At 36.5% G+C, this 21,341-nt stretch overlaps 2 protein-coding genes across 2 annotated transcripts; one reads left to right on the forward strand and one right to left on the reverse strand.

The window, feature by feature from the left end:
* Positions 1 to 210: 210 nt before the first annotated feature.
* On the reverse strand, positions 211 to 6,886 carry LOC126808523 (cytochrome b-c1 complex subunit 7). Its single transcript, XM_050533344.1, has 4 exons — positions 6,816 to 6,886; positions 4,942 to 5,004; positions 3,171 to 3,337; positions 211 to 704 (listed from the first exon to the last, which is right to left on the reverse strand). Exons 1-4 carry the CDS (start codon positions 6,847 to 6,849, stop codon positions 627 to 629), a joined length of 342 nt encoding a protein of 113 aa, XP_050389301.1. The 5' UTR covers positions 6,850 to 6,886; the 3' UTR covers positions 211 to 626.
* Positions 6,887 to 7,035: 149 nt separating this feature from the next.
* LOC126831947 (HCLS1-binding protein 3) lies at positions 7,036 to 20,466 on the forward strand. The gene is made up of 7 exons (XM_050562615.2): positions 7,036 to 7,194; positions 9,666 to 9,828; positions 11,089 to 11,296; positions 13,172 to 13,268; positions 15,213 to 15,328; positions 16,755 to 16,905; positions 18,425 to 20,466. The coding sequence occupies exons 1-7, from the start codon at positions 7,169 to 7,171 to the stop codon at positions 18,798 to 18,800; spliced, it is 1,137 nt and encodes a 378-aa protein (XP_050418572.1). The 5' UTR covers positions 7,036 to 7,168; the 3' UTR covers positions 18,801 to 20,466.
* The last annotated feature ends 875 nt before the right edge of the window (positions 20,467 to 21,341 follow it).

Genomic DNA, 21,341 nt, shown 5'->3' on the forward strand with positions numbered 1-21,341 from the left:
CAGGGATCGAACACCCGACCTCTAGGCTAGCGAGCCAGCGTCTTGCCCACTTAGCCACCATGATCCCCACAAAATTTTGAACTATAAAAATGAAACGAAATAGGATCTGCGTTTTAATCAGATTGGAAGAATGAAACGACGGACAGCAGAGTCCATTTCAGGATATTATATCAATTTTCCTTGACACGGAAAAACAACACAATAAATAAATGAAAGTTTATATTGCCTATATTTTATTATGGATAATAACAACACTATCTTACATCACTTGTTGAATATCAAATCCTTTATAACCAAAAACTGTCCATTTTAAAATGATTTTACTCAAAAAACTGTTCCTAATACAAGGGCGGATCCAGTAATTTTTGCAGGAGGGGGTTTGTCCGGTACCTGAGACAATATATCTTAGGGGAAGGGGTCTTTCCCCCATCCCCCAGATCTGCCCCTGTAATAGATACATAAACTGAATATTTGCCAATCCATATTGTTCTTGCATAAAGTCGAAAGATGTTAACAACTGATAGGTGATTATAAACTAAACTGATATCCAAATCGAATAATCAAAAACATTCTTCTATGGTCTCATCAACTTGTCATCAATCAACTCCACCATATTAAATATCATTTTATTTCAGGTCCCATTCTAGTTTTTCAGCTTTTTCCTTCTTTACTTCGTCCAAATATGGCTTTAGATATCTCACATCCTGAAATAACATAGAAATCAAATGAAATGGGGTATTAATGTCACTACTGTTCTGCTCCTAAACTGGGCTAATGAAGACGGGCAAATACAATACAGTGTGCTATGAGGGGAAATTTTGCCCGGACAGTGGCACTATGGCCTACTTTTATATCGAATTCCAACTGCCAATGGATCTTTTACATGCACTCCAATTTATACACGAGAAATCGATTTTCCGTCCTATCCAAATGACAAGTCAATGTATTATTTGCCATTGCTGGTGAAAAAGTCGGTCTAATGCATATGTAATGGGACCGTTTCCATGTAACCAGCGAAAACGTGTACATGGAAAACGATCGGCCATGCATGCAGAACTAAGTGAATATATACATGTACATATGAAACAATGATCTAATTGAGAAGAAGTATACTAATGTAACCTATTATTAAAAAATTCTTACTATGGTTGTATATGTATAATTATAACCTACTATATATACTGTACATTTTCATCCATTTTATTATATTTATATAATATGTATGTGTTTGCCATTATAACTATGTATATACACCTATTTTGCATTTATAATATACAGTAGAATCTGCATTAAGCAGCCACCCAAGGGAATTTTCACAACTGACCGCTTAACGGGAGTGGCCTCTTAATAAAATCTTGGTGCTTTTTGTGCTGACATAAATTAAATATTACGCCTGGATGAATTGGAAGCGAACATCAATACTTGCATCTGTAAATTTGACCGCCGCTGAATCTTGCGCCGAACTAAAATTCTTTACTCAAATCTCAGACATAACTTCTGTAAACTTGTCATTTTGTACCAACCTTCGATACTACTGTCTACCATTGTGATGCATTCGATAATATTTATCCATTTTTGTGAAGAAAATCGAAGAATTAATTTTATTTTATCAAAAAAGCACATGAACAAAAAAACATCGCTCATTTTATCACCTATTTACAGGGAGTGTAACGCTGTATGTAATATTATATGAGGCGCTAAAATGTCTGTTTAACAACAAAGTGGCAATGGAAAAGAGATACTAGATGATCGTGACAAAACTCTGTAATTTTATTTTATTCAATCAGTATCAAATAATATGTTGTTATGCGTGAAAACAATGATCAGGTTAGTCGTTTAATAAAACAAAAGATTAATTAACAGATAATCCCGGGTTGATTGTTATTTTTACATTTTTTACCTGATCAGTGGGGGTCCAGTTAATTAACTACTACTCACGGGATCAGCGGGGTATAACAAAGAACGACAACCGACAAGAGGGTATCATTCAACAATGGCCGTTGAATGGGCGATGTTTTGTTGAATTTATTAGTAAAATAGTGACCGCTGGCCGCGTTAGAGGAGTGACTGTTGAATAAAGAGATGAAACAACAGAATTTTTACGGGGAGAATTTATCGTGACCGCTTACAAGGAGATGTTGCTGAATAGGAGTGGCTGCTCATACAGATTCTACTGTATATATACAAATTATTTAGGGAGAGGGTTTTACAAAGAGTTGGTCATTCTTGTTATAATAATAATTCAAAAATAGATGATAAGAAAAGAAAATGTTAAAAAAATTCAGTCAAATTACTTTGTTCTGAACGGAATTGTCACTGTTGGAAGTTTTGATTAGAAATAGGCATCAATTGTGTCTGCACCGTCTATGAGAATTGGCGATCGTTTGATTGACAGACGAAAACTCCACCCACATATTGTCGATTATCAAGTAACATGCTCAATGGCTATGGTAGCCTTGCTTGGCAGGCCTCTCATCACCAGTTTCCGGTAGTGACATCAGCGACTAACGGTAAATGTTAGCTTGGTTCGCCATTTATTGATTTAATTTTAAATGGACGACTGTTTAAATCAGAACTGTATCCAAGCCATCCGTGGGTCTACACTCTGTAGACTAGAGTTGATTTTGAGCTTGTCTGAGTTATCATGTTAATAAATGTCTAATTAATAATTTAGATAACATCTAAGCCGTAAAAAATACTTGCAATAGGCAGATTTAGCTCAAAGTATGAGGATTTTTATACTTGGGACACATTATTGAAAGACCTGCCAGAGTTGACGATCTCATTATATCAATCTCTAAATAAAAATAGTACAACCAGCGGCTGCAAGGCAGGATACGCCCACATTTTGCAAGAGATGGATAGAGAACAAGCTAAATAAAATGCGATTTTTCGTAACATCAAGGATCATAATTCAGGAAGTTACAATCCAATATGCTCGAATATTGACAGGAACCAAGATCTTTGGGTTATAAAGATATATTTCAAGTTTCATCAAAATCATGCGGTCCACAACGCCTAACACCCCTAATATTGCAAATCTGACTGAAAAGAATAAGTGTAAATGTGGGAGGCTCAGAGAGGGTCAGCGAGTGTGTGGAAACTGGAAACCATGGCTCTAGAATATCTTAAAATACTCAAAACTGTTAATCGTGAAATTTTTAACTTACATCATCTACCGTGTGTTGTTCCTCTTTAGGTAAAATATCTTTTCGCATGGAGAGATTGAGAGCTCGTGAGATACGATATACTCTCTGATTATATAAATCTGCTGGTAGACGACTTACAGCCTCTTTTACTTCAGGTGTTTCATATAGACAATCATCTATCATCAAACCTTTAAAATAAAATAGCTAATAATCAATAAATAGGTTATATTTAATAAATAGGTTATAATAAATAAACTGGTTATAATCAATAAATAGGTTATAAAATAGGTTATAATCAATAAATAGGTTATAATCAATACACAGGTTATAATCAATAAATAGGTTATAATCAATAAGTAGGTTGTAATCAATAAATATGTTATAATCAACAAACAGGTTATACTCAACAAGCCAGCAGTGTGGCTGATGTCCCCCGCCGAAATCCCAAAATTAATAGATGACACATATTAATTAAACACACATTTATTTTTTTCAAAAGTATCAAGCAATCAAACTGATTATTAACTATACACTAAGTTTCATCACTCTCTATCAGATAGAATCAAAGTTTTCTTGTCCCAAAGCATCGACCAATGAAATTGCTTAGCTCTGCTTAGCTTTAGCTTGAAATGTTAATCATTGAACTCACCTAAGGAACATCAAGTTTAAACATTCTACCTCTACCTGTTATGTTCCAAAGTCGTGACCAATCAAATTGCTTATCGCTCTTTAACCTAAGCAGAAAATTCTAATCATTGGACTTAGTCAAGGTAATGTTTGTAATCGAAGTTATCGTGCCCCAAAGCATCAACCAATCAGATTGCTTACCGTAAGCAGACAATGTTTATCATCGATCTCCATCAAGGCATTGACCTAATGAACACCTACACCAAGTTTGAACATTCTAGCTCAATTAGAAGGAGAATTATTGTGTTCCAAAGTCTCGGCCAATTAAATAGCTTATCGCTCTGCTTACCCTGAGCAGAAAATGCTCATTATCGAAATTAGTCAAGGTATTGATGTAATAAAATTATACACCAAATTTCATCACTCTCACTTAATAAGAACTAAAGTTATTGTGACCCAAACCATCAACCAATCAAACTGCTCATCTTCAAATTCCATCAAGGCATTGACCTAATAAACATCTACACCAAGTTTGAAAATTCTAGTTCCATTAGAAGGAGAGTTATTGTGTCCCAAAGTCTCAGCCAATCAAATAGCTAATCGCTCTGCTTACACAGAGCAAACTTAGTCATCGTGATTATGTAATGAAACTATACACAAAGTTTCATCACTCTCACTTAATAGAATTAAAGTTATCGTGTCCCAAACCACCAACCAATCAAATTGCTTATCTCTGCTTACCCTAAGCAGAAAATCCTCATTTCGAAATCCATTAAGGGATTGACCTAATAAACACCTACACCAAGTTTCAACATTCTAGCTCAATTAAAAGGAGAGACAGACAGACCCATTTTAATAGTCCCCTGCTTTCTTTGAAAGGCGGGGGACAAAAATCAATGGGAACTTTCTTGGCGAACACAGGAAGCATATTTGGAACCTTCTGGTTAGCAAGTCAGCAAGTGGAGCAATTCGACTGAAATTTTCAGCATATTTCCTTTACATTGTCTAGTTTTTAACTATTATAGTGAGGACTGTCAGCTCTTTATCTAGTCGTCCATAATGCCCCTTTAATAACTCAATTTGGCACATACATGTAAAAATAATAAATTTCATATGTTGAAGGGGACATAAATTTAGTGCTAGTTTTAGATAAAAATGTTCTTACCCAGTTTTCCAAAATTCGATTTATGGTAGGCCCATCGTTGAAGAGCCTTTCTCCAGGCTGGCACTGAAAAATAATAACAACACTGTTAAAAATAATAACAACATTGTTAAAAATAATATCAACACTGTTAAAAATAATTGTAATGAATAGTAAATGAATCATATAGGAGTATCCTCGGCAACAAACTTCACAACACTGTATTAGTTAATAAAAATGTATTCCAGTACGCGATGCATCACTGAGATCCGAACTTGCCTGCACTGTTATAGGGAATCTTCCGCCCTCCTGTGAAGGTTTTAACGTCTCTTCCTTGGAAATAGTAAATGAAATGAAATGAAATGAAATGGGGTTTAACGTCCTACTCCAAACTGGGTTAATGAAGACGGGAATACGCCATACAGTGTGCTATGAGGGAAATTTTGCCCGGACAGTGGCACTATGGCCAACTTATATATCGAATTCCAACTGTCAAGGGATCTTTTACCTGCACGCCAATGTGTACATAGGACCTAGTTTTTCATCCCATCCAAACAACTAGACAGCTGTCATTGTCAGGCCCAATGAGCTGCATCACTGACAACGGGGAACCACGCCGGAAAATCTGGATGAACTTTCTTGGCTAATGCAGGGATCAAACACCCTATAGCAATTTCTAGCGTCTGGTTATTCCAATCTGTTGAGCAGGCTCTCCAGTTGAATATGTCTAGCCTCGTTCTTTCTGGTCACTTGTTGCAAATGACGCTAAAACACACTATGGTAGACGATTCGTGTACCAATGGTAAAATGTTTATTTTGTCTTAAATATTGGATATCAGAAGCCTGCCTTTTCCTGGTAAGATCACAACATCAATGTTGATTTGAATTGACAAATAATTCGTATTTTCAACGTGTAAGACTTTGAATGATATTGAGTTAGAGACTTAACTACTTTAAGGCTAGCAAGCCAGCGTCTTGCACACTTAGCCACTGTGATCCCCCGTAATAAATAGTATTAAAAGCATATTTCTGAAACGAAGCCATTTACAGTTAACACCAATATAGGCTTATCACCAAACATGAAATAAAACACTTAGATTAAGTCACTTGAGTGCTAATGAAATAATTGTTACCCATATTTATGTAATAGCAATTACAAGAAGCCTGACAAGGACATTTGTCTAATCATTTGGATGGGACAAAAAAACGAGGTCCCGTGTACACATTGACATGCATGTAAAAGATCCCTGGACAGTTGGAATGACAAACAGAATGACAGGTTCACCAGATGAATGACAAACAGAATGTTAGAGATTCACCACGTGTTTACATAAACCACGTGCTTCGGTTATAAAAAGGAGTATTATATATATATACGTCACTGGCAGTAAAATCGATAAGTCCAGTCACCAAAATGATCACGTGAGCGTTTTAAATGGACGGCATTTAGCGCAGTGATGTATTCTCGAGGTATGAAGTAGATGGATCGCTGTGTGCAGATGAGGAACATCAGCAGAGTGAATTTATTTTTAAATAAATTGACTGTCCCTCATATGGACAAGGTCTCTCATTTAAAAGTCTAAATTAGTATTTTATATTTCTGCTAACAACTCGCTAAAAAGAGTATGGTCTAGCTTGTCAACATTAATGCAGTGTGTATAGTCAGCATGATATTGATCAATATAAGAATAAGGCTATTTTGAGATTATTACTATTACAAAACCATTTTTTGAAGGTTGTTGCTAGGACGCCATAAAATAATCGTTATTGTAGCGAAAAAACAGCTTAGGGAATGACATTTATTTGTGAAATATAAAAGCTACAATTGGTTATTCTTCTACTAATTAGATGAATGCATGAAAAACGGTAAATAAACCATTTATTCCCAGCTATCTTACTTTCTGCTACAGCACGTCTTATAGGAGCTGCCATCTTGCTATTTCCGTCCTTGAAAGGTCAAGGGTCATGCTCTTAACTTAAAAATATGTATTTTTGCTTTTTTTTTTTTTTTTTTTTAAATGTTATTATTTCCATCTATACTTTAAAATTTTTTAGCGATATTTGAAAGGCACCTCAAAATGTGTGATAAAACAGCAGCGACGGTGATAATTGTAAGTCACATGACATTTCAAAATGTCTGCACCCATGATGGAAACAAAAAAGGGGGCGTTTTCTTTTTATTACGCGTTTTATTGAAATTCTTTATAGTTATTATTTTTTATTGGAGAGAAGACAACCAATCATATTCATTATGCCGACTGCAACTGTGACAATAAGGTAGATTGCTACAGGGAGTATCTATTGTGCTATTGCGTTGATCTAAATTTTTATCGTCTTTCACTTTCAGTTTTCAGAAAATGTAGCATACTGTTAATCGCATAGATATTGAACCACAAAGAACACAGTATTTTTTTTAAAAAAAATCACATCGTATCAAGCAATCCATCTAGCTGTGATATGAGTCAAAATAAAGTAATTAAGAGCGTGTCCGCGAGAAAACCTTGCAGAAGGTGCTAAGGCTTCAATCACAGTTTTGACCAAATTTGGTTTATAAGTTGGGATAGTCCCAAAACACATAAATGTGCAATATTAGATAAATCTTTCAATTCCTATATGAGAAAATTGAAAAAACATTTTTCATATGGTGAAATTGCCAAAATCTGTCTTTTCTCAAATACCAACTTTGGCAAGTCCTTACACCTTTACTATACGTAGCAGAAAGACCAAACTCACACAGTTTATAGATGACTCAGTGCTGTTACCACAATATTAACTTCAGACGATTCTGGCGAACGAGATCTGTATACAGACTGGATATCAAAGCCTGTCTAAATTCCCCATTTTTCGTCACCCAAAGTTTGACGCCCTATTGCTACTTCTTTCATGGGGTGGGTTTAAAAAATTTATGCTCACGTGAACAAGCAACCTCCCAACATTTGATACAAAAAATAAAAATGACCGGAATCGACTTGACAAAAACTAGGTAAAGGAAACAATAACCCATGAAATTAACCTGTAATTTCCCTATTTTGGAGATAATTAACCGTAGTAGATAAAAAAAACCTAACAATTTATTTTTCTTTTCATTCATATGGTGTTTACTACCAGCCCTAAAATACATTAGTATCTGTTTTATAAAAATATCTTGAAAAAAAAAAATACTTTCAAAGGCCTGTAATCGTTCATGGCTCATCTGGCGTCAACAGGAATTGACTTCTGCAGTTGTTCACGACCTTCCATTGGAGTTTCGATGTGCTCAATCTTAAAAAAACATATCCATTACTCTCAAATAGACATTATTTTAAATAAAAAAATCCAACGAAAATGAAAAATTCACCTAAAAGTGAGATTCGAACCACCAACCGCATGACTTCCCCCGACCCACCCTCTCACCGAGTCCATGTCGTGGGCCCTGTTCAGGGGGTTTGCCTAGGGCCTCTCTTATTCTAAATCCGGCCCTGAAGGTGCAGCTGACGGTGCCCGAGAGCTGTAGCTACCATACTACACTGTTCAATGTCACCTACTTTGACGCAATTAGGCTTCGTTGCCGTTAATATTTAAGCTTCCACATTTCTGTATTGTAGAAATCAGTGGATGTGTCCCAAAATGAATAGTGGAAACATGCTCTGAAATTAAACATTTTGTAGCCATTTTCGGTAACTTGTTTGAAAATGAAATCTTAAAGAGACAATACAACAAATATGTTAAAGGGACAATAAGACAATACCAAATATACAATAAATACAAATACACACTTATATAGAATACAACATGGTACAAATAATGGCTATGGATATGATGAAAACGTATAAAAGTCAAAAATTTTATTTCTCTAATTAAATTTGCAAAAAAATGTATCAGACAGGGTCAAAATTAGAAGGTTGCTATTCCACCATAGAATGCAGTCTGTGCTTAAAAAAGGTGATAAATACACATGTGAAAACCGCAATTTTACCCATAAAATGAATAATTCCTGTACAGTCCTTTAGAGCGACATCAGACTGTAACCACTTCAGCATGTTACCTCATGCCCCTAGGGGGTGTCATACCATAAGTTTGATCAAAAACTTCTGACCCCCCATCTTAGCACTTTTTGCAATTTTTGCATGGTCTTCTCGCGGATACACTCTTAATGTCCCTGATTGATTGTCAATTTAGGCGATTTGAATTAAAGTATTACTATTAAAGGAGCTAAATCGCTAATATTTGGGACCTAGAAATTGATACAAATGGGTTGAAACGCATATAATAATGTAACATGAATATATATATAAACTGATTTACATTCAATCGGTTCCATTTTTACTCTAATTTCAAATCAGGCTATTCCAGTCTACATAGTATTTATTCCCCCACGATCGCAGCATGTGTAGGACGTTATATTACGTCCTGGACAACTGCCACTCACTGTGTGTAGGGTGTAATATAACGCCTTGGAGGTATTTTCCCCAACCTATTCTTCGAACATAGTACATAGTTCTTCGTCAATTCGTCAAATTATTTACACAATAGGGGGTAGTTAATTTTTTAAAAACGTCACGCTTAACGGGTTAAAGCCTATTTCATTTCTATTTATGAAACTCTCCCTCAGTTGGTACAAAATATATAAGATATAAGACCCCATTTCATTTAATTTTTTTTCACAACCTTTTTGTCATTTCTCTTTTTTGATTCCAGTTTCCATTAGCCCAGTCGGAGTAGAGAACGTTAAACCCCATTTCATTTCATTTCATGTCTTTTTTATTCAGAGAATTGAAGAATAAAAAATCTGGAATAGATTTGAGTGTACCTAACTATGAAGAAACAGCTGGTCTACTTGGTTCTACAGTAGTCTATAACGTAGTTGTTGTTACCAATCTCGATGTATTTAAATCGCCCAAACATAAACAAACAGACACAGTACAGTTTATGGTATGTTCATGTTGTCTGGGGGTAGGGTGAGAGAAAAAGTGAGAGAAATGGGGTTCAACCTCCACTCGACACAAACTAGGTCCTTTTGGGACTAACATATGGTTCAATTTTATTTCAATAATTCGCTTGCGCGTAGGGGTCTTTAGCAGTGGGAGGAAACCAAAGGACCCAGAGAAAACCCACGAGGTTGGACAGGAGACCCTACTCCTTGTCACGTACAACTGGGGAATCAAAACCATGCCAGTTGACTCAATGACAGATCTTATGATTTTGGAACTAACATATGGTTAAGCGCGCACGTGCTAACCATTCAGCCATCCAACCCCCTGGGGGTGGGGTGATCGAATGGTTTAATGAGTGCTCTTTAGATCAAAAGGTCCGTGTTAGAGTCAGGTTGTGTGGTTTGATCCCCTTCTTGTACGTGACAAGGAGTAGGGTCGCCTGTCCAACCTCGTGGGTTTTCTCCGGGTCCTCCAGTTTCCTCCCATTGCTAAATACCCCTACGTGTGCGCTGTATCATAAGATCTGTCATTGAGTCAACTGGCTTGGTTTCGATTCCATGGTTGAACATGACAAGGAGTACGGTCACCTGTCCAACCTCATGGGTTTTCTTTGGGTCCTCCGATCTCCTCCCACTGCTAAATACCCCTATATGTGCGCTGTATCATAAGGTCTGTCATTGAGTCAACTGGCTTGGTTTCAATTCCCCAGTTGTACGTGACAAGGAGTGTGGTCGCCTGTCCAACATGTTTTCTCAAGGTCCTCTGGTTTTCTCCCACTACTAATTAAAGGGCCTTACACACAAACAAATTATTGAAATGAAATTGAATTGTATTAGTCCCAAAATGATCTAGTTTGTGTCTATCTATCTCTATGTCAGAGTATGGTGCTGTCTGATGACACATCACTCTCTTTCTTCAATAGTTGAGGGTCACGGTGGCTCAGCGAGTAAGACGTTGGCTGGCTTACCTGAGGGTTGCCTGTTCGATCCCGGTGTTGGCTGAGAAAGTTCATCAGGATTTTCCAGCATCGCTTCCCCTTGTCAGTGGTGCAGAATACAGAACCTGGCAAGGGACAATGTAGAGTCATTTGTTTGGAATGAAAATTTGAGATCCTGTGTACACATTGGCGTGCACATTAAAGATCCCTCTGCAATTGGAATTTGAGATAAGAGTAGGCCATCTCTCTCTCTCTCTCTCTCTCTCTCTCTCTCTCTCTCTCTTTCTTCATTTGTCTTAAATATTGTTCTATGTTTTACAGATTGGTAAAAAGTTTGACGATTTTAATGATCTACATAAGAAATTAAACGAGAAGTTTTCAGGAACCGCACTCCCACCTTTACCACGAAAAGTATTAATGAAATCGGATGCAATAATAAAAGAAAGAAGAAATGGCTTGGAACATTTTATGAAATTTATTGCAGTCATCCCAAAGGTTGTTACATCGCCAGCCTTCTTGGAATTTTTAGGTACTAGTATGCCCGGGCTCAATTTGGGGGAACCAGGGCCCAAAATGGTCAGAAATGGCATCAACAGCATTCTATTTTTTTCAAATTTTAAAGTGGAGGCCACCCAAACCCTTCCGTTGTGGGCCTTGTGCTGTCGCCACTGGCGAAATGTCATGGAGGTCTGAATTTTCTGGATCTGCCTCTGTTAATTTGTATTCAGATTTACAGTATAAATGTAAAATATTTCAATGGAAATGAAATGAAATGGGATTTAACGTCCTACTGTTCTGCTTCGACAGGACTAATGAATATGCGCATACACCATTCAGTGTGCTATAAGGGAAATTTTGCCTGAGCAGCAGCACTATGGCCTACTCTTATATCAAATTCCAACTGCCAAGGAATCTTTTACGTGCATGCCAATGTATTCACAGGACCTTAGGACTTAGGTTTTCATACTTTTCTTCCCATCCGGACGACTAGACAGCTGTCCTTGTCAGGCCCTCTGTCTTGCACCACTGACAAGGTAAAACCACGCAGGAAAAATCCTGATAAACTTTCTGACCAACACCAGGATCGAACCTGTGACCTCCAGGCTAGTGAGCCAGCGTCTTACTCATATAGCCACCATGGCACTCAAATTTGTTTAGAGTAGGCCACATAGCGTCGCTATCTGGGCAAAATAGATATACCTATCTTTATTAGCATGGTTAATGCAGGAAAGTAAGAGGTTCAACGTTAAACCCATATCATTTAATTTAGTTGTGGTTCTTTTGTCCAAAAGGGGGGATTGGATGGCCGAATGGTTAGCACGTGTGCGCTGTATCATAAGGTCTGTCATTGAGTCAACTGGCATGGTTTTGATTCCCCGGTTGTACGCGACAATGAGTAGGGACGCCTTTCCACCCTCGTGGGTTTTTTCTGGGTCCTCCAGTTACCTCCTACTGCTAAAGACCCCTACACGCAAACGAATTATTGAAATAAAATGAAACCCTGTTAGTCTCAAAATGACCTAATTTTTGTCGAGTGGACATTAAACCCTCCCTCTCTCTCTCTCTCTCTCTCTCTCTCTCTCTCAAAAGAAATCGCTGTCCATGGTAACCTAATTACTAATACTAGACTCTACTTTCAATTTATGTTGTTTGTCGAAGGCTCGGATTAACTATACCAATCATGTGATTTCATTGCAGTCACGGTCGTCCAGCGAATTTCTTACAGTGCCAGGTTAATTTCTGCTTAACATGTGGTGAATATCCTTGTAGTGTGCTAGCTTATAGTGTGTCAGGTTATCTCAGCATATTGTTGTGAACGTAAACAACGCGGCTAAGACTGGTTTGTTAACTGCAGACTCAAGCTACGATCAAGGGCAGATAATTTGAATTCTTGAATCCCCCATAGATTAATCCAGGGTATAGTGGAGTAGCACGGAATGAGACCACTGAGGATACTGAGGATGGGTTAGTGCAGAGAAGTAGGAAATGAAATGAAATGAAATGGGGTTTAACGTCCTACTGTTCTGCTCCTATACTGGGCTAATGAAGACGGGCATACGCCATACAGTGTGCTATGAGGGAAATTTTGCCCAGGCAGCGGCACTATCACCTACTCTTATATCGAATTTCAACTGCCAAGGGATCTTTTACGTGCATTCCAATGTATACACGGAACCTCGGTTTTTCGTCTCTTCCGAAGGACTAGACAGCTGTCCTTGTCAGGCCCTCCGTCCTGCATCACTGACAAGGGGGAACCATGCCGGAAAATCTGGATGAACTTTCTCGGCCAATGCAGGGATCGAACACCCGACCTCCAGGCTAGCGAGCCAGCGTCTTACCCACTTAGCCACGTGATCCCCCAGAGAAGTAGGAGTTTAAACCCCATTTCATTTAATTTGTTTAGGTGTGAGTTCATCCAAAGCTGGTAAATTCCAACAAGAGGATGAGAAAGTAGATGAAGACAAGGAGAAAGATGATAAGGAAACAAAGGAAGAAGAAAAGTATGTTATTATATGTGAGGAAGCAAAACATCTATAACAATATGACTTTTACTTTGTTGAATTTTCAGCAATGTTATTAATTAAAGATACATTATGGGAGATAAGATAAAGAGATGGCAGTTCTCGCTATAATAGTTAAAAACTAGATAGTGTAAAGGTCATTTGCTGAAAATTTCAGTCAAATTGATCCACTATGAGCCGAGAAAGAAGCGGATGAATTTTTTGCATAGTCTCAGTCATCATTACTAAAGTCATTAATATAAACAGCATAGTCTCTATTATCCACTTTTTTATTTAATTATCAATGGCCGTTAGCGGCATATAGGAATCTAATCCAACCAACATCGAAGGCTAGCCTTGACATCGAGAGTTTATTATGGTCTGGATAAGTTAATTAATGTCTAATTGATAATTTAGATAACATTTCAGGCCTAAAGAAAGACTTGTAATGAGCAGATTTTGCTCTTGCATAATGCATGTTTAACATTACCCATTTCTTTAAAAGTAATTACTAACCATTACTTTAAAAAATTAATTACCATTAACCATAACTTTTAAAAATAATTAATTACCATTACTCACTACTTTAAAATTAATTATCATTACCCATTTACTTTCAAAAATAATTGATTTCAATTACTTTAAAAGTAATTACCCCTTTGTTTAAAAGTATGTAATTATCATTACTTTCAAATTAATTACCATTACCCATTAATTTCAAAAATAATGAATTACCATTACTTTAAAATTAATTACCATTACCCATGACTTTTAACAATTACTCAATTATAATTACTCACTACTTTTAAAATTAATTACCATAACCCATTTACTTTCAAATAAATTAATTACCATTACTTTAAAATTAATTACCATTACCCATGACTTTTACCAATTACTTATAAAAATAATTGAATAACATTACTTAGCCTACTTTAAGATTACCATTATCCATGACTGTTACCCATTACTTAATTACCATTACTCAATACTTTAAAATTAATTACCATTACCCATTTACTTTTAAAAATAATTAATTACCATTACTTTAAAATTAATTACTGTTATCCATTACTTTCAAAACTAATTAATTACTTACCCATTACTTTTAAAAAAAATTACCATTACTTTCAATAAAAATTAATTACTATTACTTTAAAATGAATTACTGATACCCCTTATTTTAAAAATAATTATTTACCATTACTTTAAAAATAATTATTTACCATTAATAAAAAATTAATTACCGTTAACCATTACTTTGAAAAATAATTATTTAGACCTACCATTAATTACGGTTACGCATTACTCAATATTTAATTACCATTTCAACATAATTAATTAACATTACATATTCATTTATTACTTTTCGGCATGCAAAGAAAAATTATTTTCACTGGCATTAAATATATTTATTACCTGACAAAGCCTGAATTTGTACCTGACATTGTCAATGGCAGGTGCTTTATTTCCAAGCTTGTTTTTTGCCCACAACATTGAATTCGTTACTCTTTACTAGAGGTGGGAACTCAAGTCGTGTGACTCGGACTCCAGCTCGACTTAAGTCACATCAATGACCCGACTTGAGACTCATCTTGAAATATTATTTACGACTTGAGACTCCACTCAGGCTGGGCAACTCTAACTTACGTTATTCGCCATGAATTGCTGACTCATTTGATGAACTGGCGGCTCGATTGAGACTCGGTCTTTGTGCAGCAACTTGGGGCCCGACTCGGACTTGAGGTCCAGAGACTTGTTCCCACATGATCTATACTAATATTTGTGACTGTCGTTTGTCTGTCTGTTCGGGACCGGGGAGTAACATAGGCCAGGTGGTGTTAGTCTACCACTTCTGATTTCGGAGTTATGAACCCCGAGCGAAGCCGGGCATTCTGCTAGTATATTATATTGTATTGTATTGTATTGTATTGTATTGTACAGAGAATCTACTGGTGTATTTGATGAAGATGAAGCTGATAATGAATTGTTTATAGAAGAAGAAGGTGAAAAAGATGACAAACTTGATGATTTATTCAATAGTCCAACATCTAGAACAGGTATAGCCAATTCTCTTTAGCAGGATTGTCCAGTCTATTCTCTATAGCAAGATTGTCCAGTCTATTCTCTATAGCAGGATTGTTCAGTCGATCTCTATAGCAGTATTGTCCAGCCTATTCTCTATAGCAGGATTGTCCAGACTATTCTCTATAGTAGGATTGTCCAGCCTATTCTCTTTAGCAGAATTGTCCAACCCAGCCCCCGCGTTCACAAAGCATTCTCAGACTTCAGTTAAGAATTTACTCACCTTTCAATCACTGTTTATGAGAAACAGACATTATTTTATAAAGGGCTATATTTTATTTAAAATAAGGCGAACGATTTTGAGTAAATTCTTAACTTAAGTCTGAGATTGCTTTGTGAACTAGAGGCCGGAGCTCTACTTTCAGCCATATCTGCATTATGCAAGAGCTAAATCTGCCTACCGCAGGTCTTTTTTTAGGCCTGAAATGTTATCTAAATTATTAATTAGACATTAATTAACTTATCCAGACCATAATCAACTCTCGATGTCAAGGCAAGCCTTCGATATCGACTGGATTAGAATCCTATATACTGCAAACGCTCATTGATAATTAAATCAAAACAATGGATAATCGAGACTATGCTTTTTAACGTACTAACTTTAGTAATGATGAACGAGGCTAGGCGGAAATTTACAAAACTGATATCTCGGTTCATAGTGGATCAATTTGACTGAAGTTTTCAGCATATCCCCTTTACATTATCTAGTTTTTAACTATCATAGTGAGAACTGTCAGCTCTTTATCTAATCTCCCATAGTGTATCTTTAATGGCAGTAAAATTGACCTGCTGGAAAACCTGCCTGTCTGTTAATTTACATGCCATAGGCATTTTAAAGAATTTAAAGAGGCATTATGTAAGATTTAGATCAAGAACTGACCGTTCTCAATATGATATTTCAAAAATAGATAATGTAAAATGAATCTGTTGAAAATTTGATTCAAATTACTTTATTTTGAGCGAAGTTGTCAATAGTTGTAGTTTTGACAAGATGGTTAGCATGCGCGCGCTGTATCATAAAGTCTGTCATTGAGTCAACTGGCGTGGTTTTGAATCCCCGGTTGTACGTGACAAGGAGTAGGGTCGCCTGTCCAACCTCGTGGGTTTTCTCCGGGTCCTCCGGTTTCCTCCCACTGCTAAAGACCCCTACACGCAAGCGAATTATGTAAATAAAATTAAACCATATGTTAGTCCCGAAATGACCTAGTTTGTGTAGAGTGGACGTTAAACTCCATTTCTATCTCTCTCTCTCTCTCCGCTTCTCCATTTTTAAAGTAAATAATTAAAAGGCTGAACCCTTCTAATCTACTTAAAATCAGAGCCATTCAATGGCATCGAGAGTTGATTAAGGTTCTGTCATGTTAATAAATGTCTAATTAATATATTTCATTATATTTATAGAGGGCGTGGGAATGTTTGAAGAACCTGATCTTGGTGGTGGAGTTGCGGCTGGTGAAGCAGAAGATCTGTTTTTGCCGTCCGCCATAGTAGACAAAAAAACATCAACAAGAGAAGAAACACCAGAGGATAAAGAAATCTCAGAATTACTCAAGTATGTCCTTGAAATAACACTTGGAATTACTCAAGTATGTCCTTGGAATAACACTTAGAATTACTCAAATATTTTCTTGAAATAATACTTGGAATTACTCAAGTGTGTCCTTGAAATTACACTTGGAATTGCTCAAGTTTGTACTTGAAATAACACTTGGAAATCCAAATAAGAGTTGGTCTAAGTGCTGCTGTCTTTGACGGAGCCACGGTGGCTAAGTGATTAAGGTGTTGGCTCGCTAGCTTGGAGGTCGCATGTTCGTTATTGGAAATAACTACCCTATAAATACTTTTGTGAGAATGTATCTTTAAACCACATTTATAATATCCAATACCCAGTATCTAATATCCATATAAGTACATATACCCCAAGTACCTGCATGCTCCCAGATAAGACTAACCTTTGTATTAATTTCCTCCCATTTGTTATTCTGTGATATATAATATCCAATATCCATACAAGTACATATACCCCCAAGTACCTGCATGCACCCAGAAGAGAATAACCTTTGTATTAATTTCCTCTGTGATATGGGGGATCACGTGGCTAAATGGGTAAGACGCTGGCTTGCTAGCCTGGAGGTCGGGTGTTCGATCCCTGCATTGGCCGAGAAAGTTCATCCAGATTTTCCAGCGTGGTTTCCCCTCGTCAGTGATGCAGGACGGGGGGCCTGACAAGGACAGCTGTCTAGTCCTTTGGATGATACGAAAAACCGAGGTCCTGTGTATACATTGGAATGCACGTAAAAGATCCCTTGGCAGTTGGAATTCGATATAAGAGTAGGTGATAGTGCCGCTGCCCGGGCAAAATTTCCCTCATAGCACACTGTATGGTGTATGCCCGTCTTCATTAGCCCATCATAGGAGCAGAACAGTAGGACGTTAAACCCCATTTCATTTCATTTCCTCTGTGATATATAAATAGAGAATCTCCTACCAGTCTTTTTTGATATCAAGAAATATCAACACAAGTTTTACTTTATCAACGAGTGTTGATATTTTTTGATATCAAAAAAGACGAGTAGGAGATTTTATTTATCACCCAATCCCTTCTTACATGCACAAATAGATAAATATAATTCTTTACTGTAGATTTCACTTTTACTGAACATTACGGCATAGTGATACATCATTTTTTGACAGCAATTCAACCATTGCAAAGTCCTTTATATTGACCCAGTGTTTCAATCAAGGTCAATTGAATAACAATAGTTCATTTTTAATTTAAAAAAAAAATATTTTTAATAAGAAATGAACTGTTCTTTGAAAATAAAAAAAAGTAGTTCCTTTTCAACTGACCAATCAAATTCATGTAAGGCGATATCTCCTAAGGAGATTATGAAATATATCACACAAGCGATATCTACTGTAGAATGTATTATTGGGTGATAATATCCAATATTCAGTATCCGATATTCATACAAGTACTTATACCCCAAGTACCTGCATGCTTCCAGATGAGAAGAACTTTTGTATTAATTTTCTCCTATTTGTAATTCTTTTTCTATTTGATTTTACAGAATAGAGGATGATTTAGATGAATTATTGTCTCTAAAAGTCAAGAAGACGAAAGATCCAAAAGTTGAAACAGAAACCAAAGAAGAAACTCCAAAATTTAGACCCGTTCCTGCCCCAAGAAAATCGAAACCAGAAATCCCGCCAAAATCAAAACAATTTTCAAATAAACCCGACGTACCTGTCAAACCGAAACCATTGACAACCAAACCAAAGCCACCATTACCCTCAAAACCAAACGTAAAGGAAGATAATCCCAATGATGCGAAATCTTCAGAATTGAAAACAAAAGGTTCCGAAACCATTGACCTGTCAAATGATGATATTATGAAATATATCACAGATAATTCATCAACAGATGCAGATTTGGACTTGTTCTAGCTTCCATAGGGCCTTGGGGGGTTGGATGGCTGAATGGTTAGCGTTCGCGCGCTGTATCATAAAGTCTGTCATTGAGTCGACTGGCGTGGTTTCGAATCCCCGGTTGTACGTGACAAGGAGTAGGGTCGCCTGTCCAACCTCGTGGGTTTTCTCCGGGTCCTCCGGTTTCCTCCCACTGCTAAAGACCCCTATGCGCAAGCGAATTATTGAAATAAAATTAAACCATATGTTAGTCCCGAAATGACCTAGTTTGTGTCGAGTGGACGTTAAACCCCATTTCTCTCTCTCTCTCTCTCTCTTCATTTTGATTCCTATTTCTTTTGGAGAAAATCTAATTAAAATACAAAAGTACTTGGTTTCTGTTCTCAAAGGCTTTTAGTTCAAATTTTTATGTTTTGAAATTTTAATTAAGGGACATTAGGTAAGATTAGATAAAAAGCTGACATTTATCGCTATGATAGTTAAAAAATAGATAAAGAAAACAGAATATGCTGAAAATTTCAGTCAAATTGCTTCACTGTGAACCTAGATATTAGCATTCAATTTTAGGCACAATAAAAGCAAAGTCTCGATTATCTCTTTTTCCATTAGATTATCTATCACAAAACTTATTCAAATCCGCAAAATATCGGAGATATCCGATGGCATCAAGAGTTGATTATGGCCTTGATAAGTTAAATAATGTCTAATTAATAATTTAGATAACATTTAAAGCCTAAAGAAAGACCTGTAATATGCAGATTTAGCTCTTGCATAATGTATGTGTTTAAGACATTGTTCATCAGACTCAAATGGCTATATTTATATTTATCAATTCTCTGAAGAGAGAGAAAGAGAGAAATGGGGTTTAATGTCCACTTGACACAAACTAGGTCATTTCGGGACTAACATATGGTTTAATTTTATTTCAATAATTCGTCTGCGCGTAGGGGTCTTTAGCAGTGGGAGGAAACCGGAGGACCTGGAGAAAACCCACGAGATTGGACAGGCGACCCAACTTCTTGTCACGTACAACCAGGGATTCGAAACCACGCCAGTTGACTCAATGACAGGCTTTATGATACAGCACACACGTGCTAACCATTCGGCCATCCAACCCCCCATTCTCTGAAGAAGTAAAAAAAAAACTGGGTTGGCTTAATAAGGTAATATTTATTAAAGGGCCATTATGTAAGATTAAATAAAGAGCTGACAGTTTTTCACTGTAATAGTTCAAAAATAGATAATGAAAAAGGAAATATATTGAAATTTTAACTGACAAATTACTTCACTCTGATTGCTACCATTGTTATGAGTCTCGATTATCCATTTTTACGTTAAATCAGCAACTGCAAAACATATTTAAATCTTACTAAATATCAGAGCCATCCGATGGCATCGAGAGTTGATTATTGTCTTCGTAAGTTAATCAATGTCTAATTAATAATTTATAATAATATAACATTTAAGGCTTAAAGAAAGACCTGCAATAGGAAGATTTAGCTTTGCGTAATGCATGTTTAAGAATGAAATGAAATGGGGTTTAACATCCTACTGTTCTGGTCTGATTGGGCTAATGAAGACGTGAATGCCAGTATGAATGAGTTTTGTTAAACAATAAGATTTTTAATATGGATATATTTATATAGAGTGAAATAGTTTGTTAATAAATGTTGTTAAGTTTTCAGTTGTTTTGTTAAATGCCTATATGTAATGTGGATGTATATTGTTATAACCTCTGTTCGCCAGGGCCTAAAATAAGATTAAATTCTCGTAGTACGGATTCTGTGTTTGCAAAGCCGACCGCCCGCAAGCGCCGGTGGGGGGTAGGGTGGTCTCCCCCCAGAAAATTTTGAAAATTCGGAGCTGAAATTTATTGCGCAAATTCTTGAAAATTATGTCAAAAAAAATAATTTTCAGAGTGAAAATGAAATGACGATCAAGGTCCCACAGGTTTCTTATTCCTGAAGGACAGGTTTCTTATTCTTGAAGCACAGATTCTTCATTTCTAAGCACGTTCGTGCTCCAAGGCACGTTATTTTAGGCCCTGCTGTCAATCTGGTTAAAACACAGATCCTATTTCGTTTCGTTTTTATAGTTCAAAATTTCGTTTTACTTGTCTTTACTACACTTGGATCTGGAAGAGTTGTTATTTAACTCGTGTTCTGAATGCTGTCAGGGATAAGCCAATGGAACGGTCTGTTACGGCGATCTTTAGGCGTGTTTTTCACGGAACTGTGGGTAATCCACTAGTAACATCAATGCTGATTGGTTAATCAAATGTCTGATGTCATTGGGTCATAAGTCGGTCTTTTGACCCCTGATGTGACCCAATCTCCCAAACAGAGTTGTCTTCCCTTGCAGTTCACACTAACCTCTGCTAACGGCTCATTTGATTACGCCACCAAGATTCTTGGTGATGATAGACAATGATAAACGATACGATGAATACCAAATAACTAATAATACATTTGTTACCATTACTATATTAAAATAGAAATGTGGTCATATTTATTGCAAAATAATAAAGTATTTAAAAATATACAGGGAACTCTTTCGCGT

This window comes from Patella vulgata, chromosome 1, assembly GCF_932274485.2.
Source record: "Patella vulgata chromosome 1, xgPatVulg1.2, whole genome shotgun sequence".
Lineage (NCBI taxonomy): Eukaryota > Metazoa > Mollusca > Gastropoda > Patellidae > Patella > Patella vulgata.